Source organism: Rattus norvegicus, chromosome 6, assembly GCF_021556685.1.
Source record: "Rattus norvegicus strain SHRSP/BbbUtx chromosome 6, alternate assembly SHRSP_T2T, whole genome shotgun sequence".
NCBI lineage: Eukaryota > Metazoa > Chordata > Mammalia > Rodentia > Muridae > Rattus > Rattus norvegicus.
In genome coordinates, this window is record NC_141539.1 from 144,292,400 (window position 1) to 144,316,751 (window position 24,352).

General features: G+C 43.2%; 1 protein-coding gene across 1 annotated transcript in view; it reads left to right on the forward strand.

Annotated features, from left to right (window-relative positions):
* Positions 1 to 24,352, forward strand: part of Rapgef5 (Rap guanine nucleotide exchange factor 5) — a 235,007-nt gene that overhangs the window by 59,306 nt on the left and 151,349 nt on the right. Inside the window, 2 exon segments of the mRNA NM_001395143.1 lie at positions 1,907 to 1,973; positions 20,811 to 20,859. Coding sequence (NP_001382072.1) covers positions 1,907 to 1,973; positions 20,811 to 20,859 — 116 coding nt within the window.

Here is a 24,352-nt window from a genome sequence, read left to right on the forward strand (position 1 = left end):
TTGTACAGAAGGTAGAATATGGCCCCTTATCAGGGCGGAAGTGGCTTCCACACTGTAGCCCCTCCCTTCCAGAACTGCTTCGGTTGGCTGCAAGGGAAGCTGGGACCTGTAGTCTTTTTCAATGAGGAAACTATTGGTTTGAGTCTGAGAAGCCTAGAAAAGACACAGCAGGCGGTGTTTTGCTGCCGAGATGGTTAGATGCAGGCACATAAGTTTGGTATTGTGCTCTGTGGTGTACTTAGTTCTTAATTTCCTTTCAGATCTGTTCAGTTTACCGAGCCAAATTACATAAGCTAAACCCAGTGGTTTGAATTGTGTAGGGTTTTAAATCTCTTCCCAGTACAGCCTCCTTTTTAAATAAGCACAAATTTTAATAAGGATTGTTGTTGGAAATAATGATTATGCAGGTGACTTCTTAAAAAGGCACGTGAAGGTGAAACGCTTAGTTCCTTCTGTGAATCTTTAGTTAGGTGATGGTTCATTTAGCTGGGAGTTAAGGTGGACGACAAGTGGAGCTAAATTCCATAGCTGCTTCTAGCTATTCTTATAAAGGCAGCGGCTTGTGTCCCTTCCTCAGATTTGAAGGTTGTGTCTTTCTTTCTGAAAAGGAGTTGAATAGCATTTATAGAACCAAGCAACCGATTCCCAAGTTGATCCACTAGCTCATCCCTTCTTACAAAGTCGGAGCTGTACTCTGTGGACAGCTGTGAGACAGCCTCCTGACTTTAGGGTAGTGCTCCAGCTGGCCCACCCCAGCTACCTGAGATGGAAATCAATCACTGGACCGCATTTCTGATATTTTGCTTTATAGATCAATTACCAAGAATCTCTCATCCACAGGCTGTGCTGAAAGGGTTTGCTTATGGAAATAGATTTTGTGTGCAATTTTATATAATTTTATATACAATTTTATATAATGAATTTATAATTCATTTAGCATTAACTCATTGTTTGGCCAAGCCAGAAAGGAAAACAGTTTATAAGATTTTTTTAAAAAGATTTATTTACTTATTTATTATATAAGTACACTGCTACTATCTTTAGACACACCAGAAGAGGGTATTGGATCCTATTACAGATGGTTGTGAGCCACCATGTGGTTTCTGGGAATTGAACTCAGGACCTTTGGAAGAGCAGTCAGTGCTCTTAATCACTGAGCCACCTCTCCAGCCCATAAGATATTTTTAAGTATAAAATTTGTTATTGTATACGTTTGTGGAAATAATACAGGTGATTTTTTTTCCTAAAGAAAATGATCTTATACCGCTATGTCTTGTTTATTTCTTGATATTTGCATAACTTCTTTTTCTCTTCACATTGGCTGTGATTTCTTGAAAAAAAAAATCAGAGTTCCTTTCTTTTTTTTTTTTTTTAAACTTTGTATAATAATTTCCACTGTGGGATTAGTCCTAAAATATACTATTTCACAGTGAATTTGCTTGGGCTGAGACTCAAGTGTAGTGGAAAATTCACATTTCATAGCTTCACATTTCATAGCTTCACAGTCTTATTTGGATTCAGGGGGAACTCGGTGCTTAACCGTCTTACGTTCGTGTGCACATTTTTCATAACCGTATCTGTAGATCAGGTGTGCCAGGGTTATCCTGGGATGTCATCTGGGAAGCAGCACCCGGTCCCCTGAACTCAGCTGGCCCATTAGGAAGAGCCACTGGATGACTGACTCTAAAGAACAATTGGCTGGTAACGGATTGTGCCCCACTGGCTCTGCCAACACGGTGTTACTTGCACACTTTCATTCATGACATATTTCATTCATGACATAATGACAATGTCTTTTTTTTTTTTTTTTGGCCCTTTATTTTCTAAATTTGGTAGGTAAGTTTGAGCAACCAGTGCTAAGAGAGTAATCTGTCATTTGTATGTTTTGTTTTTTTTTTTTTTAAAGTTCTCACCAGAAAGCGGAAGACTCGGAAGAAAGCAGCGATGAAATCCTTGCTCGACTGACATCTGCGGTAAGACCGTTTACCCTACGTGAGGGGAGAAATAGCGAGAGCGGGTCAGAGCGGGGAGGCGGTTTGGGTACAGCTGTTGATTGTTGGGGAAGGCCCATTGCAAGGTGCCAGCCGAGGTGCTTGGCTGCACCCTGCTGTAGCTTCCCATTGGTGTCACAGACTCTTCTGCACAAGGTAGATGCAGCCTTCACGCTATGCCAGTAGCTCCCAGGCTTTGAAATCCAGTGTGACTTAACCTGCTACACAAAAGGGAAAATACTCTGTTTCTTCAGTCAGAAGAAAGGGAGCAAATCAGGCAGCAAAAGGCGATGACATTGGTTTTTAATATGGAATTACAACATTGTCATTACATTTTGTAAGGCCATTGAAAAGGCTTTGCTTGCTGAAGGACAATTCGTGACTTTGTTAGGAAATCTGGATGTTGATGCTAGATTTAATTAGTCCATAAAGTTGGTTAGTTTGTTTATTTAGTTAGTTATTTGAGACAGGGTTTCATTGTTTATCTCTGGCTGGCCCAAAACTCACTGTGTAGACTTGGTGGCCTTGAACTCACAGTTCTGCTTCCAGAGTAAAGAGATTAGAGGTATCCCTGAGTGTGCTGATATTTAAGCTCATTTTTGACAGGCTCTGGGAATCCCCAGGTGTTTAAATCTTTAAACATCCGGCTTTGCAGTTTCTGAGACGCTTTCCTACCTTCCCTTGAGATCCTTTGTGCTGCATTAATATCATGGTCCTAGCTTCTCTAGCTTTGATCAACACTATGACCAAAGGCAACTTGGGGAGGACAGGGTTTACGAGTTTATTTTAGCTTTTGCTTTATAGCCCCTTATCAGGGAAGCCAAGCAGGAACTCAAGGTGGGAATCTGGTAGAAGGAACTGAAGCAGAGAGCACAAAGGAACACGGACTTGCTCCTGTGTTCAAACAGCTCTCTTATATAGTCTAGGCTCTGCCCAGGGCTGATACTACCCATAGGGGGCAAGATCTTTCTACATAAATTCACAATGAAGAAAATGCCTGACAGACATGCCACAGGCAGATCTTTGGAAGCAATTCCCCAGTTGAGGTTCTCGCTGTCCAACTGGGTCAAGCTGACAGTCGAGATTGGCCCTGACCCCCCTTAATAAAACACTAATTGCGGAAAAATCATGTTCGATTGGGCTGTATGTGAATGGGACTGTCTGCCTAGAGTGTGGCATGCCAGGTCTCCACCTGGACACAGCTTGGAGGATGAATGCGCTTTACTACTCTGGGATAAATTTAGAAAAGTAATTTTGGAGCTAATGTGGTGAGCTTTGATACAGAAGCTCACATGAAAGGGAATCTTGACAGTGTGTTCGGGAACTACTTAACAACGCGCTTCTGAGTTAAAATGTGGAACGAAAGGGAGTGCCTCTTTAATGCAAAATAATAATTACCGTCTAAAAACCAACTCTAAGTCTGATGCTGTGTTAAATATACCATCTGTGCATGTGTGTATGTGTTCTGCTAAGATGCCCAGCAGCACTGTGAAGAAGCTGGCACAGTCTCCCTCTTCCAAGTAGGAAAGCTATTAGAGGTTACTTAACTCCACTGAGCTAAAAAGAAACAGAAGTGGAATTTCTCTTTCCAGTTCCCTAGGATTAGCTACTTAATTATCGTCGGATATCAATTCTCTCAACGGCTTCTTTTTCTGTTTGGTGTCTGTAGTGGTCGAATAAGAATGGCCCCCATCGGCTCAGACATTTGAATGCTTAGTTATCAAGGAGTGGCACTACTTGGGGTGGGGGGTTAGGAAGTATGGCCTTGTTGGAGAAAGTATGTTGTTGTGTAACTGGGGCAGTGAGCTTTGAAGTTTGAGAAGCCCAAGCGAGACCCAGGGTCTCTTCCTGCTGCTGCCGATGGATCCAGAGTAGAACACTCAGCTCCTCCAGTACCAGTCTGCTTGCACATCACCATGCTTCCCACCATGATGAGAATGAACTGTGAGCCAGCCTCGGTTAGATGCTTTCCTTTATAAGAGATGCCACTGCAGTAAAACCCCGAGTAAGATGGCATCCGTGGCTGAGGCCTCGGTGAGGCTCATTTCCCATTGGCCATAATCTGTCCTCCCAGGCTTTCTATCATCCTCTCTTGTAAAAAGTCTTGTTCTCAGGCTTCCTGCCTTTGGGATCCTACATTATGGATAAAGTGATCCAAATTCACCACTGTGGACTAGGTCCTGGTTTCTCATGGGTCTCTGTCTGATTTCTCTCCTATCCCCTCTTCTTTTCCATGCAGTTCTCTTGGGTAATACTTGTTAGAGAGCCAGCAGGAAGAAGGTTCTTGTTGTTGTAAAATTATAAAGAGTGGCTTTCTTTTACCCCGCACTAGATTCAGCATCACAGCACCCCAAGATATCTGGTAGATTTCTTAATCTCGGTCAGCAAAGCCTCTCACCTGTTCTGTTCCATCCCATATCACACACTCTCTCTGAGGCTGGCAACAATCTCTCTATCCTTCCAGTCCCCAAGGCAGGTTATCACCATTGCCAGAAATATACATCTCAATTCCGTGGTGGCTCAGTTTCTCCAGCCGCCACACACTCTCTTAAACTTAAATCACTACATGAAAGAACACACAACACAATAACCTCTGATCCAATTGATAAGATATAATTGCCCACCTAAGCATAAAAGCCCTGTACACATCCATCCCTTAAGAACATTCATAACAAATTGTAAATACGCAGAGTGGAATCTTAGCGTCAGCCTCCATGTTCTCTCTCGATGGCTTCTCTCCTGTTCCCTCCCCATTTTCCGTCCTTGTCCTTTCCGTTCCAGTCTTCTCCTCCCTGAAACTTTTCTCCTGCCCATCCTTCCTTCTCGTCCAGTAACAGGCCTCATTCTATCTTGTACCTGCCTCACCTGCATGATGACATCATCCCACAGGTTCTAATGAGAACCATTGTCTTGTCAGGCAGAGTAAAACTTGACATCCTGTGAAAGTCCAAGGCTGTTTCTTGTCCCCTTATTTTCCCTATGCTTGTGTACAGAGCCTCTCTCCTTTGCCATCCTTTATGGGACTCTCTATTCCCTTGGTTGGTATAACATTTAGTTATTTAGTTCACACACACACACACACACACACACACACACACACACACACACACACACAGAACCTCTTTGATAACTCAACAATTTGAATTTGAAATGTTGGAGAGATTCCCCTTCTCAGTGGTACCTGAGAGTACTGGTGATGTGTATTTTGCTGTTGTCATAATTATTGTCTATTTTTGTTTGTTTTCTTTTTGGTGACATCCTTAGACCAACGATGACTACTTTGGTTTTTTTTTTTTTTTTTCACGTTGGTACTGCTTCATGAAGCAGCTATAACACAGGGTTTGGATTAGCTGAGTCTTTAAGAAGGTATCTTAGTAGAGGCCTTGTTCAATATCTAAGCCAAGCCAGCCACGCCTAGAAGTAATCTTCACCAGGAGGTGGGGAGAGGGTAGGGACCTGTAATACTGAGTGCATAATAAACACCATGCGATCATTTTTTTAATGCTTTGGGCAATGATTTTAAAATGTAAACACTTCATTTCCACTTGCCTCTTTCCTCTCTGAGGAATGTAGTTAATCTCCTCCCCCCCTTATCTCACCAGCCTGAATAGGCTTGTCTATTCAGAGAATAAAAGTCAGTCCCCTCCGCACCCCTGAATGACTAAGCTTCTGTCTGGCTGACTCCGGATCATACACATCAAGTTACCTTATACTTTTATCTGTGGGAAATATAAAATTTCTATTTGGAATACACAGTCTGTCTCTGGTTCTTTCAGTGGTGCAAAGAGATACTGTGTAATTTTGGAGAAGGGCCAGATAGACTGAGCTTTGAGAGGAGGCATCAAGTAGGACCCACAATGTCTGATTTGGGTTCAGGTAATATTAGCAGCAGTGGATCTGGGGGACAGCCGGGGGTGGTGGACTGTGGTACAGCTCAGGGGTAGAAAGGGTATAGCTCAGGGGTGGAGGCTGGGGCACATTTCTGGTGGTGTTTGTGTTTTCTAAAGAGACACAGAGCTGTCCCCTCTGTGTGTCAGTACTGCCTTTATCCTGCTTGAATATGCAGAGGCCACTGGATTGTGGACTAAAGACCTCTGGGGTCACTTGGAGAGAGGGGTAAGATTTCTTCAGTTTCTGTTAGGTGGATTTTTCAGTGACACCTCATAAGCATGTATACTTTTATGCCATTTATGTGTTTCCATATATACTCTTATGTTATACGCCTGTTGCACACCAACTGTATTTTCTTCTTCTTGATAATATGTCCCAAAACCCCATACAAGACAGATATCAGCACACACATAGACAGCCTCAGAATATTAACTCCCAGGGTCTGGAGAATGCCTCAGTGGTTAAGAGCACTGGTTCTTGCAGAAGTCCTGGTTCCCAGCATGCACATGGTGGCTCCCGCTCTCTGTTACTCCAATTCTAGGACATCCGATGCCCTCTCCTGATCTCTACAGGCACCAGAAACAGACCTGGTGCATATATATGCATGCAGGCATGACACTCACACATGCGGAATATAATAAGTAAACCTTTAAGAAAATTAATTTCTAAGTCATCATCTCTAATTCTAAAGTTGTCCTAGCCTACCCGGATATGATAATGTAGTGAAATTCTACTTCTAAGGACTTGCTTTGTGGAAGCAGGACAATGTGTGTCGTTTAGCTTACTGTTGTGTGACCAATGTCCCTATCTTGTTTAACCTGTTCAAAGACTTGGGATATAGTTCAGTAAGAGACTACATGCTAAAGGCACTGGGTTCAGTCTTCAACATCTCCCTCATCAGAAAAAGACTTATGTTCAAGCCAGGGACGGTGGTGGTGCATACCTGTAATCCCAACATTGGGAGGCAGAGACAGGAGGATTAGCAGTTTAATGCCAGGCTCAAATACATAGTGACTTTGAGGCAAGTCTAGGCTATACAAAATTATCTCAAAAAGCAATTTAAAAGAAAAAAATCACGCGAGACATGAAATGAAGCTTAGTAATGAGTCGGTCCTTTGGAAATAAAGGAGGGAGGCTATATGTGTTTTTACACATGTGTGTACTATAGTAGTGTGTGTGTGTGTGTGTGTGTGTGTGTGTGTGTGTGTGTGCGCACACGCTAGTGTGTCAGGAGAAGAGGGTCCAAGATGAGGATCATCACTCTTTGATAAGAGTGCATGTAGAAAATGCCGACTTTATTCATTCTCGGGGAAGAGAAATATACCATTGAGCTCTAGGTCAGGACATTGGCCACCAAGAGTTTGCTAAATGTACTTCCTGTTCTGTCCTCTCTGGAGACGTCTGAGGAACTATAAAATGAGGACCGTACATGTTTTATAGTGGGCTACTTCTCTTTACACTGGTTTAAATAGAACTTTTTAAAGTTGCATACATGAAATGAGATTTTGGCATACGTAGGTCAGAGCCACACCATGGTATCGTGGGGCTATATGTGTAGGAGTCCAGGAGACATGAAAAAGTTAGAATTATTTATGTCCTTATGTCCTTTTTACTAAGGTAAATTTTAAGCCTGTTTTTGTCTTCTTATATTGGTGCACAGATTAGGAGAGAATGATATCTTGTGTGTATTTTTGGTAGAAGTAATGTAATCTTTTGGTTTTTGAATGCCAAAATAAGTGTAAATCTGAGAGTTACCATGTGATGGCTTTTCTGTCCTTTACAGTTTCATCTTCATTGCCTGGTACTTGGATTATTTCAATTGAACATAAATATGGCTTCATAATTAAAATAAAACTTCTTATAAAATTGAAAAGTGCTCAGAATTAACACTGAAGTGCTTATAATTTACTCCCCCCCCCGTGTGTGTGTGTGTGTGTGTGTGTGTGTGTGTGTGTGTGTGTGTATGCGTGCACACATGCATATTCCTTAATCAAGAAGCCAACCTTTTTAATGTTCAGTCTGTACTGAACTGATTTATTGTTATTGTTGGGTTTTGTATCTGTTGTCGAGACAATATCTCGTGTGGCCCAGCCAGTCCTTGAACTCACTATCTGGCTGATGTGGACCCCGAGCTCCCAATCTTCCTGCCTCCACCTCCCAAGTGCTAGAATTTCAGATGCACATCACCACACCCAGCTGTGACCTGTGTTTATTGCTCAATGTTTCCACGGCTAAAAGCATTATCTGCAACACTTACAGTGATCATGAGATTTCATAGCCCACACATTTATCATTTTCCCTTCTATTGAACGTCGTGGTTATTTTCAGTCTTGAGCTATTACAAACCACACTAGGAGGAATCTTTGGAAACGTCTTTCTTCCCTGCTCTTACCGAGGCTTGACCCCAGGTCCTTCTTGGCCATTCCGTGCTCTGGCACATCTCTAGCAAGGTAGGAGAATCTTTTCAAGAACTTGCTTTCTGATGGTAATCTATTTGTTTGTTATTGTTTTATGAAAACCCAAAAGGGGAACAAGTAAGAGACAAGAAGGAGGCACCGGTGTGCTTTTTGCTCATACAGGATCTAGCCATTGGTTTCTGTGTGCTGTTTCAGTTCAGGCTCATGGCGAAGGGCACACCATCATTGTGCTGGAGAGAAGAACATGTGAGCTAGATAGTATTGATCACACGGTCAATTAACAAGACATAGGAAGCTTGGAATGGTGGTGATCACTTGTCGTCCTGGTGCTCGGAAGCTAAGGCAGGAGGATCCCAAGTTTGAGGCCAACTACGTTATATGTAGTCCCATAGCTACATAAATAAATAAGGGTTTAAAATAAAACATGAGGCTACAGTGGTCGGTTTTTCTCATTATTAACACCTAGAGCACCATTTCCTGAGTGGCCTAATAGTTAGGGTTTGAGGCTCCATCATGGAATTCTTATGACTTGGTGGAAGGAGGCTTCTAGGGGGCCATTTTAAATAGTGCTTTAACTTTTAACCTAGTCAAAATATTGATAGATGTGGTTGTATAGTCTGGAAGTTAACTCAGATGGTCTATCAGGTTTCCTGAGACCACAAAGCTTAGTGTATGTGTTACGGATTCTCCTACCAGTAAGCAGTGAGTACAGCACTGAGGAGGTCATGGGGAAACCCACGGTAGTCAATCGGGGCTTTTAAATGGTCCCATGGAGGGAGGGACCTTAGGTGGGTGTTGGATATGAGGGACAGGGGGAGTGACAGAACAGCATTGTGTTTAAAAATACCAGCAAGAGAATAGTAGCACAGTGGTGTGTGTTATGTTAGGGAATGAGCACGGTGTGTGGTCCTGGAAAGAGTCTTCTGTTTGAGGTGGGCACAGTGACTGACAGATGTCCGGGATTGCAGAGGGAGGGGTTGAGAGTCTACTTAGGTAAAAATAGGTACTGAATCTCCTGAGAGGATTGCCATGTGTGTAAGAAGCTTTATCTGTTGAATGGATTAGAAAAGGAAGAGAGAATCTGACTCTTAAGTTCACCCAGGACACTCCCATAGAGGATTGGGTTCTTAAGTTTACCCAGGAGACCCCATAGCCATCTTGCTTTCATTAAACTCATTTCAAGTCAACGGAACCAACCTGAACAGTGTCTCCACATGGCCAAGACTGCAGGTGCCTTACTAATTAGAGTAATTCCATGTGTCCATTTAGTGGAACTACTGGTTCCTTGAAAATGACGCGTTTGGTTTCTTCAAGACAAACATATAAAGGAAGAGACCCTTAGAAATTATCTTTTCTTTTTTACATACTGTGCAGGCTAGTTTTATGTCAACTTGACACAAGCTACAGACACCTGAAAGGAGGGAACATGAATTGAAAAAGTCCATGCCTAAGATCCACGACAGTTTTTAAAGATTGATGGGGCGGTCCCAGCTCGTGTGGGCGGGGCCACCCCTGGGCTGGTGGTCCTGGGTTCTATAAGAAAGCAGGCTGAGAAAGCCATGAGGAGCAAGCCAGTAAGTAGCACCCCTCCATGACCGCTGCATCGGCTCCTGCCTCTCGGTTCCTGCCCTGACTTCCTCCAAGGAAGGACTATGATGTGGAAGTGTAAAGCCACGTAGACCCTTTCTTCCCCAGCTTGCTTGTGGTCCCAGTGTTTCATCACAGCAGTGGTCTTCCTAACCAGGACCGGCCCTGTTAGTGTCTCCCCATATCTATTTGCATTTAGGCTTCAATCTTTCACGCAGTATGTGACATCTCATTCCTAAGCCAAGCCTGAGGTGGCATTCTCATCTGTTTCTCTACAGTTCTTTCTGCACTCCTCCCTTCTGTTCCCCACTGTGCTTCCTTTAAATGGGGCTCTGAGAGGCCTCGGGGGTCAGGTGTCAGGTTACCACTGTCCTTTTTTGCTGCCACAGTTAAAATCTGGCTTCAGTTCTCTGTGAGAGCCACGGAAGTGCTTCGGTCAACACAGGGTGGCATGTGGTTTCCTTGAATATGCCTGCTATTCAAGTACCGTATTATACCATGGTATAATAGTACCATGGAACTATTTTCCATTTGACCCCCTTCCCCATAATTCCTCTTTCTGCATCTGTAGGACCTAACCCTCGGCATCTTGCTCCTAGCTTGCTTCCACTGGAATCATCCCACCTTCCTCAAAGACTCATTTCCTAAATGACTTAATAGGTAGCCTTCGTGCACCTTGGAAACGGAGGCAAATGCTGCTTGCTGAACTGCAGAAATGTCTCCTGTCCCAGCACAGGACCACCTTTCTCTCTTCTGCTGTAGCCCACCCTGTCCCCTTTGCCACACTTCTTGATGTTTTCGAGTGGGAGCAGTCCCTTTGTCCATTAATTTCTGGGGAAGTCAGTCCTTGAAGTGATTGGCACTGCATGAATTTGAGGTTTACTGTCCCTGCACCATCCCCATAACCTCAATAAAATAAATGTCCTTGTTGCTCCCTGCTGAGTAATGGAGCCTCCTCAAGCTCCTAGGGGTGCTGGAGAGCTGAAGCTTGACAATGGGTTTGGGAGATGCATGTAACTAGTGCCTGCCCTTAGGACTGCTGAAAAACTCAACCACAGGACAGATCTCATCTAATACCTGTACGAGGAACGTGAAGCCATGCCCCAGACTGTTCCAGATCTAAGTAGAAAACACAGAAGTTTCAGTAGATCTTATGCCAATCACGGAGAAATTAAAATACCATTCTAATTTGAGTTCCACTAAGTTTAAGGAATAAAATTACTACTCTCATTATTTCCTACTGTGGAGGTCTTAAGTATATTAACACCTAATTTATTCAATGAAGCTGTGAATGGAGAGTCAGCATAAAGACACATGAGGTCTGAGGCTCAGAAAAGTGAGCAGAAGAAAGATTAAAAACTGTCGGGGCTGTGGGCTGGAGAGATGACTCAGCATTAAGAGCACCGGCCACTTTTCTAGAGGACTGGGGTGTGATTCTCTGTACCTCTGTGCCTGTCTGCATTTCCAGTGCTGAGGAACCTGACACCCTCTTCTGGCATCTGAGGATACCAGGCACACATGATGCGTAGCTGTATATGCAGGCAAAGCACATACATGCATAAAAGTAAACAAAAAGTTTTAAATTAAAATTTAATAAAAACTGAAGATGTTCAAGTTGTGGTTCAGTAGTAGAATATATGTTTAATATGACTGAGGCCTTAGGTTTGCCCCCACTGCTCCCCCACAACTGATAGAGGTGAGGAAGAGAGAGGAAAGGAAAGGGGGAAGGAGGAAGGAATGAGTGCAGAAGTTATATAAAACCTTAAAAAACAATTCCTAGGGTCTCCTAACAAAACTGTTAATTAACACAAAAGAATCCCAATGGAAATTATGTTACCAGTATGTTTTGGCTAATCTATTAGAGTGTCTAGAAAGGTCACCTAGTTGTTACTGCTTTGCTCGACAATGTGAACCTGGGAGAATGGATCCTAAAAACGAGGGGGCTGAAGTCTCAGCGCAGTAGCTTGAGTTGAGTAACTTTATTCAGAGCATCAGACAGTTTATATTCTGCAGGAATTCTGAGGGTTAAGCAAGGCCAAAGGAGCAGAATTTGCATGAGTTTAGGCTGTATACAGTCACAGGGGCAACCCATACTTGGAAACATTTTTGTTTCCAAAGCAAGCAACAATGTGTCATCTGAAGCAAACATGTTTCTATTTACTCTATCTGGGAGGAACACAAAATCCATGTCATGGAGAAGCAGAGATTACAAGGCTCCTGTCTTGTTTACTTGGCATTTTCCCACAAGCTCTCAGAAATCTCACAGGGCTTCATTCATGGACAGTGTTCCAACAGGTATGACAGAACTGTGTTAGAGGGATAACGCAGTACATGAATTCATCTTACTCTAAGTTGTCTTCATACAAGTCATAGAATGTTTTCAAGCTCATCTGACTGTTACTATATCTCAAACTATATGAAGATAAATTAAGTCAGTGAGATTCGGAACAGTGCCCTAGTATGTAACAGGTACCCTAGAAGTGGGCCATTTGTTGCTCCATTTTTTTTAAAGATTTTACTTATTTTATGTATATGAGTACACTGTTGCTGTCTTCAGACCCCATTATAGATGGTTGTAAGCCACCATGTGGTTGCTGGGAATTGAACTCAGGACCTCTGGAAGAGCAGTCAGTACTCTTAACCTCTGAGCCATCTCTCCAGCCCCTTGTTGCTTTATTATTTTACATTCTGTACTTCGTGTAGGGACCCAAGCCTCTCTATATGGAACTGAACAGCCGATCTTCTAGCTGACAAGTCTGTGATGTCGTTTCTCTCTTTTTTTACTTTTTATTGTTTTCTTGTGAGTTTTGCATCGTGCACCCAACCCCACTCATCTCCAAGTCTCATATCTACCTTTTACCTTTGCATCCTTCCCCCAAAATAAAAACACACCCACAAACATACTAACAAAAACAAAGCACAGAGAACATCTCATCATGGAAGCTGTAGAGTGTCACAGTATGTCCCAGAGTATATCCCTTTTCCTACAGGCCTTTACTTACAAACGCTCATTGCAATGAGTCATTAGTCTGGTTCAAAATCTCTGGCTTCTATGGCACCAATATTGGATCCTTACTGGGACTCCTCTGGGTCATCCTGTTGCTGTACCCTGCAGCTTTAGATCAGCAGGACTGGCCCTTTCACACTTCCCAACCGTTCACAGATGATACAGATTTTGGGGTGGGCCAGCTGTGTTGGTCAGTGCATCAGCTCTGCCATATCTGCACCACTACAGTGAGCTCTCCAACACTACTCTGGCTGGGCCATCCAATACTACCTTTGACCAGAGGCAGAGTCAACTCTCCTGTTTTCATGCCCAGGGCCAGCTCTGCTGTGCTACCCAGTCAGTGTGGAGCCCACTTTCTCAGTTACTGCAGCTTGCCACAGGCTGGGCTAGCGCTCTCACCCTCACACCCTCACACCCTTAGGGCTGGCTCACCTGTATCTTCCCCATAAGAGCCAGCTCCACTGTGTTGCCCAGGCAAGGTGTGGGGTCTGCTTTCCTGAATGCTACAGCCAGTGAGGGGGTAGGGCCAGATCGCCTACTCTCATGTCCTAGTGCATGATGGGGGTGGTGGCTAAGGGGAGAGGGCATCACCCCCACACCCACACCATGTAGATAAGTGGAGGGGTTAGCTCTCCCATGCTCTTGCCCTTGGGACCTGCATCCCACCCCCATCCCTACCACAAAGGCCAGCTTTACTGTGCTGTCCAGGTGAGGTGTAGGGTCATCTCTCTGGAGTGCCTGCCATAGGTGGTGGTGGGAGGGGAAGGGGCAGTCCTTTCTTTAAAACCAGAATCAGATGAGAACCACCTGTTGGCAATAGCTAGGACATCGCTCTTTATAACTTAGACACCTGACAATTAGTGTCAAGTTACACTCAGCGAGTGCATTTAGGATAAGATGCTGAGACCTGGTACTCTGGGTGCTTTTCTCGGTTCTGCCATTCTACAGCTTCCAAAATTTGAAATTAAGCATGAATTACCATCAGTAAACAACCCAACGGAAACACTGAAAAGGACAGGTGGCTTTCTGGCATAATCTGTAAGGATGCAGGTGCAGAATTGGATTCGGGTATAACCTGTAAGGAAATAGATGCCCCTATCCTGTAGATTCTGGAACTGGATTCTGCCCACATCTGGGTGAGCTCCGGAATTCGCTGAGGCTGCCCTGTGGAGTATTGCCCTGAGAAGCCCTTGAGACTCTAAGTAGAGGAACCGGTTGAGCCACGCCCAGACTCCCAACTCACAGCAAGATTTGATTACGCCCGCCCTGGCTGTAGTTTTCAGCAGTCAAACCCATGATGATTTACTATGGCAGAGATGTAAACTTATTCCATGCTCCTGTAGAATGTGTGCCTGGCAATCCCCTGATTCATAATATAACAGTTCCCTGAGACTGCCAGAGCTGCCAGACCTCAGGTAGTTACGTTGATGGATAGCTCTGAAGTTTCAAAGTGAATTTCTATGACTGGTGCGACCTCCTTGCCCATGTGAAAACTTGGCGAAGTTCTGCAGAAATCTAAAACTTTATTTCTTTGAGGTAAACTCTGGGGATATAAGCACCTGAAATACTGCTCGTTACATTTTTATAAGACATTTTTTTTTTTTGCTATGACAATGGGGGTGGGCCAGTTGTGTGGATTTTACAGTGAGTGGACGCAGTAGTCACTGACAAGGACTTCACAGTTGAGTGGGAAGAGGGGAGCCTTAAGCACTTCAATTCAAAGATCCCAATTATGATGTAATGGTGTCACGGATAGCTAGCAGTCAAGTGACACTCTGAATCAAGCTGCTGTTCCCCATGCTTCTTACACATTAACTCGTCTAGTCTCACAGCCATCCTGTGAAACGGAGGGCTCTGGTGATACTCTACCACCCTGGAGTGCTACAATTGCTCTCGAGGTGTCATACAATAATCAGGGTGGGGGTTGGAGGGCTACGTTTGCTGTAGGCTTCTGCATTCTGGCCCTTGTTCTTTGAGGAAGTTCTTGTGTGCTGACGAGTTCTATAGATGGACTCTCTAATCGGGAAGGGCCTCAGTCGGCCAGGTTTTGTCATAATGTGAGTTTTGCTGATGTAATTAATATCCCTTCAAGGAGTCCATTCTTACTGGTGGTATCACTGAAGCGTCTGGGCTTTGGCTGGTAGAACACTAGTTTGTTCTGTTTCTACACAGAATAGCCTTATCTTCAAAAATGTATAATAATCGAGAAAAGGCATTTTCTACACAAGGACTGAGACATGATATTGAATAAAAGGCGTACTAACATACGCATTAGAGATGTTTTTAAAGGAGAGATGTCATTGTTTACTTGCTTTGATAATTCTCTAAAACATTTGTGGTTTTATTATGCTCATTATATATATATATATATATATATATATATATATATATATATATATATGCAATTTATCAACAACTGGCTTCCAGCAGCTGCTTTTCATGTTTGTTTACCAGATTATTTGTTCATAATGTCACCAGCTTTTCACCTTCAGGGTGTCAGATGCCACTACTGAATGAAAAAATTAAATAAATAAAAAGGAAAGGAAAGGACATGACTGTTCCTGGGCATGGTGGAGGAGAACATTTATTATAGATATGTGGGAGAGAATAGCCAAGCTCGTTGGAGACATCTGAGAGTCCAGAGTGAACATGACTGGACTGAGCAGGTCCACATAGGGAGATGGGGAGGGGAAGGGAAAGGAGGGAGAGGAGAGCCGGGTGCAGCTAGGGGTCTGAAGGTACAAAAGGGGTAGATAACCAAAATGTCTGAATTATATAGGGAAGAGGCTCTGCGGCAGTGGCAGCCCAGCCCCTGGGCTTCAGAGACTGGGGTATACCAGTCATATGCTGTAACAGGTAGGGACTGAGGGATACTGGGAGGCCAGGTCTGCTCTGATATATTAAATATGCAACTCAGCCATTTGTCCTGGGTTTGAAACTTAAGAACTGCTCTTCCAGACAATATAAACAATCCCACGTGGGGAGATGGGGAAGGGAGGTCCTGCAGCCTTCCGGTTATCTTCCTGCATAAAGAACAGTCTTCCAAACATCATTATGCACCATGTTTGCCATAGACAGCCCTGGCCTTCTGAAAGTTCCCAGACCGTGTAAAGCATGTCTTTTGAAACGTGTATCAGTTGACCTAAGCTTCACCCTTCACCTTGGAGACTGCATTCTTTTAGGCCTTCTCAAGAGCAACTACTACTTCATTTGCATTTTAGTTAAAATGCATGTCTGGGGCTGTACCTGGAGTCAGAGCTGGAGTGATGAACAAAGGGGGCCATTGAAGGCCTTCGGTCTGTACAAGTGCCAGCTACAGAAGGGGCTTCGAGAATGGATGCAGAATGCTGTTGATGCCGATGTAGGATGCTATTGGAGAATCATAGGACTTTACTCAGCTGGGAGGGATGGTTGGTCCTTCTTACATGTCCAGAGACGGTACGCCTATAGGGTAAATTAGGGAGAGAAGAAAGAGCAGTTCATTCAGATAACTGCTGCACTGCACTTTAGTAGATGTTCATTTGGCTCCCTTTAAACCTACATTTTACTCATCTGCTCTTCTGGCCATATCCCTGAAAATCCTAACCGTTCCCAGTAATCCCATTCTCACCATTAGTTCATACGATGCTTGTGATCGACCAAAACTATCATGGCTTTATAGTCTGAACCGATTTCAAAGTTGTAGCTGTACAGTTGTAGCGGGGATTTGAACCCTGGTCTTCTGCCACCTGTGTTCTTAACTGCTGAACCATACTTCATTCCTTAGCTTATGCTTTTAAAGTGGTTTAAAACTTAGGCTATTTGGGGGCTGGAGAGATGGCTCAGTGACTGCTCTTCCAGAGGTCCTGAGTTCAATTCCCAGCAACTACATGGTGGCTCACAACCATCTGTAATGGAATCTGATGTCCTCTTCTGGTGTGTCTGAAGACAGCTACAGACTATTTTATTATTATAAAATAAGTAAATCTTTAACAACAATGAACCCCCCCCCCCAAAAAAAAAAAACCCAGGATATTTGGGAATAGAACTCAGGACTTTTTTTTTAACATTTTATTTTCAGAAATTGAGGGAAAAGGTACACTCATGTTTAAGACACCTGTGTTTTAAAAAACATTTCTATTATGGTTTCAAAACTTAGCTATTTCTAGGTTTACTAAAAACCTTTAAAAAATTGTTCACTGTTGATCCTATTTAAATTAATTCCTAAGTACTAAGTACTTAGTATCTAAGTACTTTTACCATTACCTCTCTGTCCTCCCAGAATGGCCTTCATTGACCTAGCCCAGCTTCACGCACTGCTCGTAAGAGATGCTTCTGTCAGAAAGCTGGCCCACATTTTCTTAGTTAACCTCTCTTAGTCCTTGTGTTTGTGTTTGAGGCTTCCTGTTGGTCTCCTGCCTTGCTGTGACACACAACAGCTTTGTGAGCATTTGGGATGCTGCTGAAGTACCAGAGAGAAAATGGAGATAAGACTGGATCCACTTCCTGATGGCTGCCAGTGCTCTGTAGGGCTGATCCCGCTGTTTATAGAGCTGAAAGCCAAAGCATTTCAACATGTTCCAGACTCCAGTTTCTGACAGTTAACCAGGAGAAAGGAAAATCTGCAGGCTATGCCTTCTCAGTCCTGAGTCAGCCTCTTATTTAGATATTCATGAGCACAACCAAGACCTCAACTGCATGTGCTTAGAATAATATATAGTAGTTTTTGTATATTGAATAAACTATTTTTAAATTAAAGTTAATCTTTATAAAAGCATCCTTGCAGTTTTCTGTGTAATTGAATCTGTCAGCCTGCGATGCACCAAGTGAGTCCAATCATGTGATTGAATTATGGCATCATTTTTATCTGTAAGACACAGTGAAGACCATGCTCCTTTACAAATGAATTAAATTGGGGTAGAGCAAAATAAAAAGTAAAGATAGATTGCCAGAGGAGGCGAGTATAACATTGAAATATGGCGTCCTGGGGAAAACCAGTGTCTGGTTGAGGAGAGCGGTGGTTTTCATCCCTGCACACAGCGTTGAATCACAGGAAAAGACAGTATAAAGACGGGAGGGAACAACCCATTGTCCCCTAAAGGACCCTTTCAAATACTCGCCAGGCATTTGGAGACTCTCAGTCGGGTGGTCTTGTTGGTCTCCTAGGGAAGTTGTGGTCAGAGCACTGCCTCTGCAGGCTTTCCTGGTTCTGGACCATGGCATTTCTTCCCTGTTGCTAACAGGTCCCTCAGTATTAGCATTATGTAGTTGTTCACATTCCTTGACTATAAACCTAACAGTCTGCACAGGAGAGTAAGTCCTTGCCCTATATTCTTAGGATTCTGGAGCTGGGTGGAGTGGTGCACAGCACTCCCAGGCAAAGGCAGGAGGATCTCTGAGTTCCAGGCCACCCAGGTACAGAGTTCCAGGGTAGCCAGAGCTACACAGACAAACCGTGTCTCGAGACAACAAAGATTCTTGCTGGTGTAGTTTGTGGGGTGGACGCTTTCTCTTTTAATGTTTCCTTTCCTCCTCAGGTGACTTTTTTCACTCCCTAAGTCTCTCAAGGGATGATGATGATGATGATGATGATGACGATGATGATGATGATGATGATTATATTTTTTCGGCCAACCTGCTGTCTTTCAATGAAGGAGCATCCCTTACTTTGGTTAATGTCAGCAAGAGACAAATAGGTCCCTGCCTCCGTAGAACGTCCAGTTCAGAAGACAAGCAGCAGCCACACAATAATTTGAAATAATTAATGCCAGGTGTTTAAGGCCAGACAAAGCCTGGGAAGGTGCTGTGGGGCATATAATGGGATCAGACCTAGTTTGTTTCTTGCTTGGGCAGCATGTTTCCTTTGGTGCTTTGGAGAAAGAAAGAGGGGAGGCAGTTTTTGCTCCCAGCAGAGCTGTGGAAGCTGTTCTATACCCTGCCGTGTGTAGACACTCACTGTAGATGTTCAAAATAATGTAGCGAGCACAGAAGCCCCATGTACTTCATGTGGAAAAGGTCTATGCTCTCCCCAGATGGGCCTGTCTCTTCCCAGATTAACCTGTGCAGTCCTTTCTCCATGCTTGTTTCTTGTCTTTCTGCCCCTCTTGTCTTTCCCCATCAAGTCCTTGCGAACAATGTAGTGTTACGTAGTTGCGAGTATACTGCTTTTCTTTTCTGAACTATTCTATTTTGAACCCTAGAGAATAAAGTCTGAGGACTCTGTGGAGAGCGTTTAGGTGTGAAAAGCCAGAGCTGAGGTGGAAAAGGCTGACATGGATTGTCTGGGAGCAAGTTCCATGACCCAACTCCTCTATCTTTTCCATCTCTGCTGCCTTTCTGCCTCTGACTCACAGTGACACTTTCCCTGGGAAGTTATAGGTCAGGTAGCCATTGACAAGATGCAGGTTAATGTTCATAATCTGCAACTTTGTTCCATTCCCCCAAACGTGTAGAATTGTGAAGGAGAAAAGCCCTAGAGCAGATGGCAACGCTACAATCATAAACCTTGTACACAACTCAAAATACAAAACGTTCGGTGATTGATACTTTATTTTGTTGCTCTTTTTAATTCATTTGAGCAAATACAACACCTTTATAAAAGTTTTCCTGAGTTCCCTCATTACCTCTCACTTCCACAGTTTCCTCTCCCACTCATTCTTTCCCCATAAACTTTTCACTCATAAGGGTTTCAGACTCTAGACTCACAAGGTTGGAGAGAAAGAAACCAATTGCCTACTTACTATTGTGTAATTGTTATGAGCGTCTCAGTCATTAAAGAATCAGTGTAATCAGGAGTATTCACTTTCGAATGGCATTCATGCCGACCCACAGGGAAAGTGTGTCAGTAAAACTAGCTGAGCAAGCTTCCTTCCTCAGGATGCCTGTGCTGGGGCCAATGGGAAATAAATGGTCCTGGGTGGAGTCTCAGAGTCTAACACATTAACACTCTCGCCTTCCAGTAAATGAATATAAATTAAATTAATTTGAATGGCAAATCTGCAGCTTAACCTTGAACTCCCATGTTTCCCCTTTAAAGTGTCATTACTGTAATATATTCAGGTACACACACACACACACACACACACACACACACACACACACACACATTTGCATGTTTTTGCCTGGATGAGAACTCATTCATTGTGAAATCTTTTATTGATACCAAGCATGGATTTCTTAGACCGTGTTTATGTTAATCTTGATAATAAGTACACTTAGCCTTTAGGACTTTTATGTCCCTCTTTGAGGATGTTTTAAAAGGCAGATTTAAGCATTCACAATGGGGAGGGCATCAGTATTTACTTGCTAAATTTCCAGAAGACAGACATGGTTAAAGACACTAGGGATTTTAAGGGCTGTCTGTTCCCTTTCTTCCTGCCTTGTGGCAGTATCCCTTCCTTTTATGTTGTGTATTATCCAGAATGGCTCCCGTCACCTGCTCCGCCTGTAGCAAGAGTTCATTGTATCTGAGCAGAAGTCTATTAATGTAATCCCACCCAGCTCGGTACTTCTAGGATTCCTAATGCAAACTAGCATCCTCAGGGATACGTAATATTTACTGTGCTTGTCAGAATATCATTGCTAGCAGTTCATATCTGTTTCTGAGTGCTATACGGTTATGTTTATGAAAGTACTCATCATAGTATGCGCATTTCACAGTGTGCACTGCACCCTTTGGCAAATGGCCTTTTTAAAAATAGTATTTTTAAAGTAAAGTATCACTCATTTTAAGAGTAAATCAGAATGATTTCTTCCAGGTTTTTGGTCTGAAATGTTGCTACAATGTTTCTCACATACTAACCAGAGAAGTCACCCATGGCGGCAAGATTAAATCTCCCTGTGGCAGCTCCTAATGTGGGCTTCTTAGCTACAATGTGCTGCCTTGATGGCTCCATTTTTCCTATTCTAATATGATTTCTTTCCCTAATATTTTCTTAGGTGCAGAGGGAGCTAGCGGCTGTTATTGCTTTGAAAGCAAGGAAGTCTGGTGAGTAATCTCTCATGGGCTGGAGGGAGATTGTAACCCTTTGGGGGTATTTCATACATCACTGCAGCGTACAGCGAGGGTACTTCAGGATGCTTGCAGTAGAGTGCAGAGAAACATCACTATACCTTGAAGCATTTATATTGTAGTCTAAAAAGCATACGGTGTTGTGGATAGCACTTCAAAGTAAAATTTTACCCCTGTCCCCTAACTTACTTCCAATTTTGAAGAAAAAAATAAAAATATTAATAGTCCAGTGAAACCAGGGAAGAGGTCAAAGCTCATGATTAAAGAGATTAAATTCCTTTACGTTATGTAATGGAATGACAGAGAACCGTGAATGCTATAATGCTTTAATGCTTTTGAGACAGGGTCTGACTACATAGCCTGGGGTACCCTGGAACTCTCTCTGTAGACCAGGTTGGCCTCAGAATCACAAAGATCTGTGTGCTTAATGGTGGACTTAGGACATTTTTTTTTTATAAAAAATTAAAAATAACTTCTCTAAAAACAATTTATTCAGAGACATTTCATAGCAAACATTTTTCTTAGGACTTACAGATATAGCCTTATATTTGTAAGATATAATCTGTGGAGATGATACGTGGAGAGCGAGAGGAGGCTTCCAAGTATACTTTGGAGAACAGAAAACATTTTCTGCGAAAATCCAATATGAAACGGAGGCTCAGTGAAGTGGGGAAAAACTTGCTTAGGGAGGGGAGATGGCATCTTGTGCTCCCTCTTGTATTCAGAGGGAGGACTTCAGTGCTGGATGGAGATCGGCAACAGAGTGGCTTGGATGTAGTGCACTAGAAGACACCTTTCTAGCCAGAAAGAGGGTGACAAAATGAAGATGAACTTGGAAAACAGAGAGGAAATGTGTTAGCACAGACTGGGCGTTTGTGTGCGCCCAGATACCCTTAAGCTTTGCTTACTTTGTAATCAAGTACATATTAGTGTGCGTGTATTCGATATATGCATGTAGCGGTGGTGATTAAAGACTCAGAGACCAGGTGCTATGAAGAGGGAAGACTGCAAATAATCACCGGGCTGCGGTAAGCAGAGCTTGCTGGAGATGGTAGATATTCCCAAATCGGGAAGGAAGCCTAGCTAGAGAAGACACCAGTGTAAGGATCCTAAGAGGAATCTAGAGAAATCTAAAGGGACTGCCATTGATCTAGATCCTTGTAGTAGTATAGCAGCCAAGCTTGAAGTCCGAGTGAGTTGCTGTAGCATCTTTTAGTATAGAATTTGTCCCTTTAAAGTTTCAAAGTGGGGGCTGGAGAGATGGCTCAGTGGTTAAGAGCACTGACTGCTCTTCCAGAGGTCCTGAGTTCAATTCCCAGCAGCCACGTGGTGGCTCACAACCATCTGTAATGAGATCTGATGCTCTCTTCTGGTGTGGGTCTGAAGACAGCTACAGTGTACTCATATAAATAAAAATAAATTAAAAAACAAAGTTTCAAAGTAAGTTTGAAAGGGTAAACTGAGGGCGACCATTGCTAGAGAAAGTGCAAGAAAGCACAGAGGAGGCTGAGCTTATGAGCTGACGTGTGCCAGTTGCGTTCAAAGGACAGCGAAGACACAAGAGGGGCTAGAGGCGAGTGAGCACCATGGAGAGAGGTACATGTCTGGATTGTGGGCTAAGAAATGGCTGCTTCATGGTGGAGGCCACTAAGCAAAACCTGTGCATGCACATAAGGAAGACTTGTACGAAGTAAAGTGTATCACCCCTCAGTGCCCTAGGAAGATAGACTGCCTTCCTACCTTAATCTGCAGAGCTTGGAACCTAACACAACTAGACAGCCCTTCAAATGCAGATGTGATCTTGCACATACACTGAGGATGGAAACATAATTTCATAGCTTTTCAGGAAATTGGGATTTTTCATTGTTGTTTTTGTTTCGTCTGTTTAGACACAGTCTTACTATATATAGTTCTAGGTGGCCTGGAGCTCTTTATGTAGACCAAGCTGATCTCAGCCTCACAGAGATCCACTTGCCTCTGCCTCCCAAATGCATGGATTGAAACCTTAGCATCTGGTTAGGAGAACAGTTTTTCTGAATATTCTAACATCCCCAAGTCCTTGTTCCCGTCACCCCAGTCAGGTCTAGCCACAGGATGTCAGCAAGGATACCCTCGAAGATTAAGGGAGAAGGGTGTGCACTGATCGTTTCCTCTCTTGTTTGTGAAGAGTCTCGTGCACTCTAAGCTGGTCTTGAAATTACCATGTAGCTAATCATGACCAAACCCAGGGCTTCATTTTCTAGGCAAGCTCTCTATCATCTGAACTACATCTACAGTTAGACTGTATCTGTGCTGCTTCCATCAGTGGTAAGGGCGTACAGACAGTCTGCTGGGGAAATGGTTTAGCTAATAAAGTGCTTACCTTGCAAACATGGAGCTGAGGAGGAAGAAAGGAAAAGAAAAAATATTAAAAAAGAGTGTAATAGACTTTTTTTTCTGGGTCATTTTTTTGAGGAAGTCTATGAACACTTTGCTCAGGACTCAATCCTAAAGATTGTGTGTGGGTCTGCTATTTCCTAAAGGTTTTACAATTGTGTATGTTTGCATTTAAATCTTAGTTCTACTCTGAGTTGATTTGGCTTAATGTATGAGATTCTTACTAGGGTTACTGGCTTTTGTAGTTTATGGTTCAAACCCTTAGTATTGTGTGCACTAGAAAAGCTCTATAGTAACTGAGTTATATCCCTAGACCTACAGTTGATTAACACCAACCCTGATATAAATAATAATAAAAAGCTGAAGGCATGTATTCTTCATCAATGTTTTCACCCTTGTCCATTTTATTCTTAAAGAAGTGACTGAAATTAGACTAGGCAGGTCAATAAGTATGGGCAGTTTTACAGTTTGGTCTTTCTTACCTTTGGCAGAAAGCCACTGAAATTTATTTCTGTATGTGGTGTGAGGGGAGAGTTGTACACACACACACACACACACACACACACACACACACACACACACACGAATTTAAGTTTGAAGCAAGCTTTATAGTAAGACTTCTGGGTAAGGGGGACAGTGAATACACCCTTTCCTTATTCTTAGCACACTTCTAATTTGTCAGGTTTCATTAAGACTTCTGTAGGCATTCTAACATGAGAGCTGTATGGACTGAAGATGCAGCTCAGTGGTACAGCGCCTGGCTAACATGCATAATGCTCTGGGTTTGATCCAAAGCACTGAAGAAGAAAAAAAAAAAGAGAGAGTTCTTTGTGCTGTGCCTGCTGGTCTCCTCCCCTGGCCTCATAACCACTGCACCGCCCCCTTTGTAACTCTCTGCAGTTCTCTCTTCTCCTATGGGTGGGATTACGCAGTCTGTGGCTAATTTTGACTGGATTATTCAGCCCAACAGTATGCATTTTAGATTCCATGCTCCGTAGTCTGGGTTAGCACTGTTTATCTATCCATTTACCTGCTAAAAAATACGTTACTTTCAAGTCTTAGAAGTTGTGAGTGCTGCTGCCTGGACACCTCT